The sequence below is a fragment of the Wolffia australiana genome, chromosome 10 (genome assembly GCF_029677425.1).
Source record: "Wolffia australiana isolate 7733 chromosome 10, ASM2967742v1".
Classification (NCBI taxonomy): Eukaryota; Viridiplantae; Streptophyta; class Magnoliopsida; order Alismatales; family Araceae; genus Wolffia; species Wolffia australiana.
The window spans coordinates 1,948,394-1,957,295 of record NC_135844.1 but is presented as its reverse complement, the minus strand read 5'-3'; the positions used below and the strand labels follow the sequence as shown (position 1 = coordinate 1,957,295).

Below are 8,902 nucleotides of genomic sequence, written 5' to 3'. Positions count from 1 at the left end.
GTGGCGCGCGGGCGTGGCCTACGCGCGGCAAATGCTGCGCGCGGTGTTGGCCTGTGCGCGGAAATTGCTGCGCGCGGTGTTGGCCTGCGCGCGGAAATTGCTGCGCTGCTGTGCTGCGCGCTGCGCGCTGTTGTGCTGCGCCCGGCCTGGCTGCGCGCGGCTTTGGCTACGCGCAGCCTTGCTGCGCGGCTTGGCTGCGTGCTGTTGTGCTGCGCCCGGCCTAGCTGCGCGGCTTGGCTGGGTGCGGCGTTGCTGCGCGCAGCTTTGGCTACGCGCGGCTGTGCTGTGCGAGGCCTTGCTGCGCAGCTTGGCTGCGCGCTGCTGTGCTGCGCGAAGCTGCGGTTGAAGGGGCGAAACTTGAACTGGGTGTGATGAATGGATAGTCGATTTGAAGAGAAACGAAGAGAGAATGGAATTGAACAAACTATAAACTTGAAATCAAACCAAACGAGGAACAATTTCAGTGGGAATTGTTGGAAGATCACTGGTGAGAATCTTCCAACCCAACCTAGATTGTCTAATAGAGAGAGAATTACACAGTTTCTGAAACTTGGGAAATCGCTCCAACCTTGCGTCACGATCCTTGCGGCGAGGTGGAGGTCGTCTAGCCCAAGCTACTCCTCAGCTTGCTCCTTCTCTCCAGCTCCAATGCTCATCAGCTCTTGGAGGGTGCAGAACTCTTCTTCTCCAAGCCCTAGCCTGTTCAGGTGGAAATTCTGGACAACCTCAAAATGAACTCTCAAGAGAGTATTTATAGGTTTCTCTTAACACATGCCCCGGGGGCATTTTCGGAATTTTCGCCAACTCCTCTTGATTCTTGTCATCCTCCTTTGGTTGTCTTAACCTGTTTCTGAACTTACTAACCAAAAAATGTCAAATATAATCCACTTGATTCGAAGAATCAAGTGGGGTTAGTAATTTTATAAAATAATGCATATGTATGACAACTCACATGAATTAACTAAATATTCTTGATGCTTTGATACTTAAAAGTCTAAATATTTGATGACTTATTGAGAGTCATCATGTAGATAGTCGTCGTTTTCTCAACCTATCTCACTCTCACCTACATCTAACTCGAGCACGGAGGAGGCGAATCGAAAGTGCAATGTAGTAAGAGACGTAAAGAGAAGCAGAGTAGGAGTACCTTTGTCGCGCTGGCGACAAATATCTGTGATCAGGAGTTCCGGAGAAACAGCAAGGGACACGGACGTCGGTTGGGGGTGCGGACGGTGGCGAGGTGTAAGCGGAGCAGCCAGGATGATTGAGCGGGTGCTGGATGCAGAGCGAGCGTCGACGTGGGCGTGCGGTTAGACTGGGCGCAGACGAGGGTGATCGGTGGAGAGGCGTGGTGATTGGGCCTCGCACGGGAGTGGCGCAGCCGGCAGGCGTTGCGCGGGCGCCGGGCGCGGGCTGGTCTCGCGACATGGCGCAACGCAGCAGGCACTGGGCGCGGCCACAGCGGGCGGGCGTGTAGACGTAGGCGCTCCCCGTTGTGGACGTGCAGGGCTGCCCAGGCGTGCAGGTCGACGGCCGAGGGGCGGAGTCACGTGGGCGATGGTGTCAACGCGCGCAGGTTGCAACTCGCGTGGCGGGCGCAGTCGACAGCTCGCGCGGCACGTGGGGAAGCGGCTGTGGCGTGAGGGAATGTCGAGCGATGACGGGTGAGTTGGCGAGTGGCGGTGCGCGCGGTATCAGCGAGGAAAGGTGTGAGAGCGGTGGGAGACGGCGCGAGGCCGGCGGCGGTGGCGTGAGAACGGCGAGTGGAGGCGAGGAATGGCGAGCGGCGGCTTGGGAACGGCGAGTGGCGGCGTGGGCACGGCGAGCGGCGGCGAGGGTACGACGAGCGGCGATCGGCGATCGTTATCTTCTTCTCCTCCTCCCTTCTTCTTCTTCTTCTTCCCTCTCTTCTTCCTTCTTCTTCTTCTTCTTCCTTCTTCTTCTTCTTCTTTCTTCTTCTTTCTCTCCTCCATGAACGTGACTCTTCTAACTTCTAAAACGTTATAACTTCATAGAAAATTCAAGAGTGAGTTTGGGGGGCACCCACTTCTCCCTTATATAGGAAAGGTGAAATGGGCCCCTAAACTACAAAGGGGAAAAAGGAAAATAAAAGGGCTTGTAAGGCCCACTAGGTAGGTGGGAGGGGAAGATATCCTCATATGGGTTCTTCACCTCACTGCAACGGCAAAATGATAAAGACGAAAAGCGGTGAAAAGGAAACAAGAAACAAGTAAGTCAAACGCTCTGAAGGTGGCGTGTCTTCACGCCGAATATCTGAACCCAGGGTTGCGCGTCGATGTTGCGGCTCGTCGTGTCGGCTGGACACATGTCGGTGGCGGGCTCGATGCGGTGCTGGCTCCTCGTGTGACGACCTTGCGGTGTCGGACGGTGCCGCGCCATCAGCATGTTTGTCTTTTGCCCCTCTACGATCCATATGGTTGGTTCTTTAAATAGAGGTCTGGAAAAAGGCGAAATTCATTTTCTGAAGCTCTCCCCAAAGATTTGGCCAGGAAGGACACAGGAGTTGCTTTGGAAGTCGACAGATCTTGATTCTGCATTCAAAGTTGTAAGTTTCTGATTTGTATTTTAACTTCTTCTTGAGAGATTCTAAAACGCCTTGGCATGGGCAAAATGTACATGCCCTAGAAGTTGTTTTGAATGAAATTAGCATTGCAATTTGAGTCTGATTCAAGATCTGATTTTCAGTCTTTAGTTTTAAATAGATTTGGAACAATTCTGCATTTTTAGAATTTTTAATTAGGGTCGGATTTCACTTTTTCCCCAAATTCTTCACTTTCTCTCTCTCCCAAAAAGGCAGCACAGGAGAAAGAGAGCATGAGAATGGGAACTCAGGTTAAGTTTGGTGATGCCATCTGGATGAGGTGATGTGACGGCATGGCCTCATGGAATTTTCTTGAAATACTTTTATCTAATTATGATTCCAATAAATTTGTCCCTAAATTTAAATATAAAATTTAAAATAATAAGAATAGTTGGGCATCCTAATCAATTTTTAGCCATAAAATCCAAGGCCAAAATCCTATTCATGAGACAGAAATATGAGACCCCTGGATCAATTATTTCTCAACAACCCAATGATTCATGCTGATTGTCCTTGTTTTACACATTCAGATAGTTTGATTCTAACGGTTCAAAAGACAATGACGTGGAATTTTCACTAATAAATATCCATATTTCAGTCGAATATTACCTGCTCTTTCAAATGATGACCTTGATCAATGTATGCAAAAGTTGTGTGACACCACATCATCTTTTTTCAAGTTTCAAGTACTGTCCCCTCTTAACCCATCTAAAGCACATCCGGATACATGGAAATTTAAGAGCCCCGTCTATATCGCACTGCTCTATGATCCATACCATTTATCAAGACATATTTTGGGGATAAAGATTTATTTTTATAAACTGATTTTAAATATTGAAGTTCCGTACTCAAGCCCAAACTTATCTTTCAAAGGATGACATGGCACTCTAAAACATTTTCAATCACCAACGTCACATGCTCCTTTACCAAATATCCACGGATATTTCTGCAAGGAATACTATGGAGGCTTTGACAAATTATTTCACATTATTAATACTCCATAATAAAGTCAACAAAATTGCATATTTAAGTCCATGTTTAAATGCAATCTAGAGCCTTCCAAATATACTGTATTTATCCAATGAATAATGCTTTCTAAATCTGCACTTATGGAAAGCCAAAAAATAAGATGGAGGAGATGCTTCCAAAATCTTGCACAAAGAGAGAGTGATCCTGCTACTTCCCCAACCATACACATCATGAAGTAGCTCGGCCTGCCCCCGAGGCTTCGGCCTCCGCCACCTCTGCCGCCGCCGCTGCTTGCGAAGAAGACCGGGAAGTCCTCTTGGCGACACGGTACTGGTCAAAGCCGGCTTTGATCTTGGCCTCCTCCTCTGGGGAGAAGAAGAAGGCTTCGGCCTGGCCGAGCTCCTGGTAGAGCTTCTCCATCTTGGCCTTCCAGAGGAGACCAAGCTCTGTGTCCATCTTATGATAAGGCGTATTCAGGAGGTATTCGTCGATGCCGCCCGCCTTGTCTATGCAGCGCAGGGCATGTGTCGTCACCTTCACCCTGATGTGCCGGTCAAGGGCATAGCTGAACAGCCGCTTCTCCTGCACATTCGGCTTCCATGTTCGCCGAGTCCTGTAACACAGCAGAGCCCCCATCAGGCCCAATTAAGATCATGTCTGCATCCTCCACGAGCCCATCAGATTTCTTATTTATATGTACGTCAGAGGACTATTTTCAATGGTCAATAATTAAAAAAAAAAAAAAAATCAATGGCCAATAATATTTCTCCATAATTGCCAAAGATTGAGCAAATTTATGCATGTTAGATGCATCATTATCATGAAGCAAGATTAATCCCTAAAAATTCAAAAATTGTCTCGTGTCTGGATCGTAATTCTTCCTGCAACAAAATATGATTAACTACAATGTAACCCTGAAAAAAATTGTTTCAGGTCAGGCTCAATTGATCATGACAAAAAAAGCATGATCTCCTGAGCCCTATTATTTTCTAATCGAAGACAATACTGAAGGATTCGTACGTGACATGCAAAGCATAAACTGAAACGGTCAAGCATCGGGTCGAATTTTTTCTGCAATCTAAACCTGAAAACGGTCAGAAGTAACCCGCAAAAGTAATCTTATATTATGAACTTTGGGGGAATCATTTTTTTCTGAGCGAAAGCAATCCAGACTTGCTCTTCAGAACTCGACATTGCAAAAGATAATCCAGAATAATCATCCCGCAGATCAGTAAGCAGTAGGACGCGATCCAAAAAACCTTTAACGGTTACTGTTGTTGTAAATTTTGGTTTCTTAATTTTACATCAAACGGAGATATAATTAATGGAAAGAACTAGAAATGGCAAAAAAACAACCTTAATGATAAAACATAGGATTTCATCTAAAAAGAGGGATTTTAAACTTAATAATGCGGGCATTTTCTTCACTAATCAAATAAGCTTACGGAAGAAAAAAAAATCTTCCAAATCGAAAGGCGAAGGGGCGGAACGCTAGAAATCCAAATGAGACATAATCGGAAAAAGAAAAAGGAATCAAGAAAATGGAGCAGAGAGGTCCCTACTTGTTGCCTCCGTCCTCGCTGACCCGGTTCCCGAACTGGATGTGCCGTCCGGCGAAGATCCCGCGGTTGGCTCTTCCCATCACGATCTTCCCATCGGGCAGACACTTCTTCATCTCCTCCCCGATCTCTTCCCCCAGCTTCTTCCCCAGCTTCTTGTACAGCTGCTGCGACCTGAAAGCCATGCCCTTCCGCGCACTGCAACCAACAACAATCAGCCAAAAACAAAAACAGGAAATACACAAAAAAAGAACAAGGGTTTTATTCTCCCAGTTCTGGGCCGTAACGGGCCGGAGCATCCTTATTCTAGAGAGAGAGGGAAAGAGGTCAGGAGGAGTGGGCGTCGGCAGGCTTCCGCTTCTTCTTCCTCTCGAGGAGCAACTTCTGGGCGGTGTACCGGCCCAGCATCATGATCGTGGCCTGGGGGTTCGTCCCGGGGGAGGTGGAGAGGACGGAGCCGTCAACGACGCGGAGAGAGTCAACGCCGGCGAGCTTGAGGTCTCCGTTGACCACCTTCCCGGCGACGCAGCCGCCGTGGTAGTGCCAGATGGTGGTCAGCGTCTGCCGGCAGAACTCCTCCATGGCGGCCCGGGACCGGTTCGCCGGCAGGGCGGGCCCAACGAAGCGAAACGCCCGGCCCAGGCCGAACAGGCCCACCTTGAACTTGTCCATGGACTGGGCCTCCAGCACGGCCCCCACGGTGCGCAGCCCGTCCACGCACCGGGCCAGGTCGGCGCGGTGGGCGAAGTAGTTGAACCGGACCCGGGGGTTGTCGCGGGGGTCCGTGGAGGCGAGCCGGAGCCAGCCGTGGGACAGCGGGCTGCCGACCTTCTCCATGAGGGTGGCCACGGTGAGGAACAGCGGCGGCGCGGCGCGGTGGAGCAAGGCGGCGCGGCCCGGGGACGAGAAGGCGACGACGGTTGACGCGGCCTCCAGGAACGCGCCCGAGTCGGTGATCCCGACCACCTGTATGAGGGAATGCTCGAGCGGGGCGGGGGGGGCGATGGAGATACCGTTCCGGGGGTTGTCGTAGACGAACTTGCCGACGTGAGGGTGGTGACGTAGGACGGAGACTCCCATGGACTGGAGATGCCCCCGCGGGCCCACCCCGCTGAGGAGGAGCAGCTGCGGGCTGCCCAGCGCGCCGGCGGAGAGGATCACCTCCCCGCCGTCCCGCGTCTTCGCCACGTGTCGCGCGCCGAATTGGTCTCTGTAAGCGACGCCGACCGCCGTCGGCTTCTTGGTTTTCCCGAGAACGGACGGCTGGATGAGAATCTTCTCGACGGTGGCGCGGACCGCGACTTGGATGTTGGCGGGGTCGGCGGAGGCGAGGAGGTCGGCGGCGGTGTGGCGGCGGCCGGCGGAGTCGAAGGTGGAGGCGCCGATCTTGGTGCCTCTGACGTGGAGGACGGTGAAGTCGTTGTAGGGGGTGACGTTGGCCTCGAGGAGGGAGTCTCGGACGGCGGACTGCCACGTGCCGAGCAGCGGTTGGAAGGTGACCGTACGCTCGACCCACTCGTAGGAGTCGTTGACCATGGCCATGTTCCAGCGGATGGCGCTCTGCTCGAAGAAGTCGGGCTCGGCGCGACTGTAGAAGCCGGCGTTGATGGCGCTGCCGCCGCCGAGGACGCGGCCTCTGGCGTTGGGAACGCCTTCCTCGGAGACGAAGGCCTGCGCCGGGGAATCCTGGCTGTCGGTTTCGGAGAGAGCGGCCAGGAAGCCTTCTTGGGTCGCGAGGTTTGGGAACTCGTGCGGGACGCCGCCTCGTTCCAGGAGGAGGACGCGGTACGCGTGCGAAAGCGTGGCCGCCAGCGGACACCCCGCCGTGCCACCTCCGACGACGATGTAGTCGTACTCGGCCTCCGTCGGGAACATCGACGCGTCGAACGAGAAGCGCGCGTAGCTCGGCTCTGCCAAAAGAGTCTCAAATCATCAAATTACCGTTCGACAACGGATGACGGACAGGTACGGACGGAACGGATGACAAATGATCGATGACGGGTGCCCGATTATGGATGACGAATAAACGATAAAGGAATACGGATGTTCGAAAACGGACGACGGATTGGATTGCGTTCTATTTCGTTTTCACATGTGCACGAAGCTCGCTTGATATGGAAATATGTGCTGATTATATTCGACTTATTAACCGGATCATCAGGAAAGATCTGCCATTGATCGTATTCGGTTATTCACTTTAATGATGAGATCATCTGGCGAAATCTTTGGATTATTTAACTATGCACAGGATATCCCGGGAAACCAAGCGGTGATGTGCGCGGATCAGTTTACTACAAAACAGGTGATATGGCGAAATCGGCTGATCGTATTCACTTTACTAACCGGATCGTCCGGAGAGATCTGCCGAGCGAGTTCAGTTTATTATCAAGATTATCTGGCGGTATTTTTGGATTTTAAGATACAAGAAAACTAGATAGTCCGGCAAAATCCTAAGGAATGATTATTGGTCGAATCAGATCAACCGGCGAAGATTGCTGATCATATTGTAACAAAAACTGCATATAATACGTCAAATTCTGTTTTAAAAATCTGCAGATAATGCGGCAAAATCTGCTGATCATATTCAGGAAACCGGACAGTCCGGAAAAATCATCTGATCAGATTCACTAGAAAAGATTATCCGGTGAAATCTGTTTGGTAATCATGTTCATCAAATCTGATAAGACGGCAAAATTTTTTTGATCACATTCATCTGAAAAGATCATCCAGGTAAATCAGCTGATCATATTCAACAAACGATATAATCCTGCAAAATTTAACTTCTTATATTCACTTGACCAGAATATCCGAAAAATCTGCTGTTCATATTCGCCGAATAAGATCGTCCGGAAAATCCGCTGCTCATAGTGTCTTAACAAGATCGTTCATATAAATCAGGGGATCGTATTCGCTGGACAAGTTATCGGGCGAAATTCAGATGATTATACTCACTTAACCAGATAATCTGGAAAAATCTGCTTTTCATGTTCACTCAAAGAATCATCCGGCAAATTCAGTTGATCAAATTCAGTCGATCAAACTCACTTAACAAGATAATCTGGAAAAATTTGCTTATCATGTTCACTTAAAAAAATCATCCGGCAAAAGAAGAAAGGAATTCACGAACCTTGCTCCGAAGAAACGTTCACAAGAAACAGCAAGAAGATCGACAGGAATCTCGCTAATCGGCCGACCGCCATCGTTCTCCTCGTCACCAAGAACGGTTGTTCGAAAAATGATCGGCAGAGAGTTTTATAGGAGGAGAGCACTCAGTTTCGGCGGGAACAACATCTACGGTACGATCTGCGTGCGGCACAGTCTACGAAAACCAGTACCCCCTCTCCTATCGCGACGTTATCGATGCCTTTCAAAATGGACGGTCCAGATTTGCGATGGAGTTCTTAAAGTGACGGACGAACAACCCGGCAACTAACGATGGGAAACCGATGAAGAGTCTATTTATTAATATTATTAAAAATACAACTAAAATATTATAAAACTACAAAAGACTTGTAAGACAGGAGAGAGACAGATGAGAGAGATATGAGACTCTAGAGACAGGATAGAGAGATGTGAAATGAGGGGGAGAGAGAGATTAGCAAAGAGAGAGAGATGACCAATGAGGCAGATAGAGATAGAGAGATGAAAAATGAGTGGGAGAGTGAGAGATAGTGACAAATTATGATCATTCTTTTTATTGCAGACTTGAAGGTTGCCAGTATCAAAGTTGCAGTAAAAGGTTAGCTAAATTTTTTTTTTGTATTTTTCAGTT

The 8,902-nt window shown here is 49.5% G+C and overlaps 2 protein-coding genes across 2 annotated transcripts; both read right to left on the bottom strand.

Moving 5' to 3' along the window:
• Positions 1-3,606: 3,606 nt before the first annotated feature.
• On the bottom strand, positions 3,607-5,436 carry LOC144708550 (Ribosomal L28 family). Its single transcript, XM_078581926.1, has 2 exons — positions 5,134-5,436; positions 3,607-4,184 (listed from the first exon to the last, which is right to left on the bottom strand). The coding sequence occupies exons 1-2, from the start codon at positions 5,427-5,429 to the stop codon at positions 3,800-3,802; spliced, it is 681 nt and encodes a 226-aa protein (XP_078438052.1). The 5' UTR covers positions 5,430-5,436; the 3' UTR covers positions 3,607-3,799.
• Positions 5,369-8,426, bottom strand: LOC144708549 (Glucose-methanol-choline (GMC) oxidoreductase family protein). Its single transcript, XM_078581925.1, has 2 exons — positions 8,258-8,426; positions 5,369-7,040 (listed from the first exon to the last, which is right to left on the bottom strand). Exons 1-2 carry the CDS (start codon positions 8,328-8,330, stop codon positions 5,458-5,460), a joined length of 1,656 nt encoding a protein of 551 aa, XP_078438051.1. The 5' UTR covers positions 8,331-8,426; the 3' UTR covers positions 5,369-5,457.
• Positions 8,427-8,902: the final 476 nt, after the last annotated feature.

Coding starts and splice junctions, on each gene's coding strand:
- LOC144708550 (XM_078581926.1), bottom strand. CDS start 5,429: ATGCTCCGGCCCGTTACGGCCCAGAACTGGGAGAATAAAACCCTTGTT. Junction 4,185..5,133: donor AGCGAGGACGGAGGCAACAA/GTAGGGACCTCT, acceptor GCTGTGTTACAG/GACTCGGCGAACATGGAAGC.
- LOC144708549 (XM_078581925.1), bottom strand. CDS start 8,330: ATGGCGGTCGGCCGATTAGCGAGATTCCTGTCGATCTTCTTGCTGTTT. Junction 7,041..8,257: donor GAACGTTTCTTCGGAGCAAG/GTTCGTGAATTC, acceptor CTCTTTTGGCAG/AGCCGAGCTACGCGCGCTTC.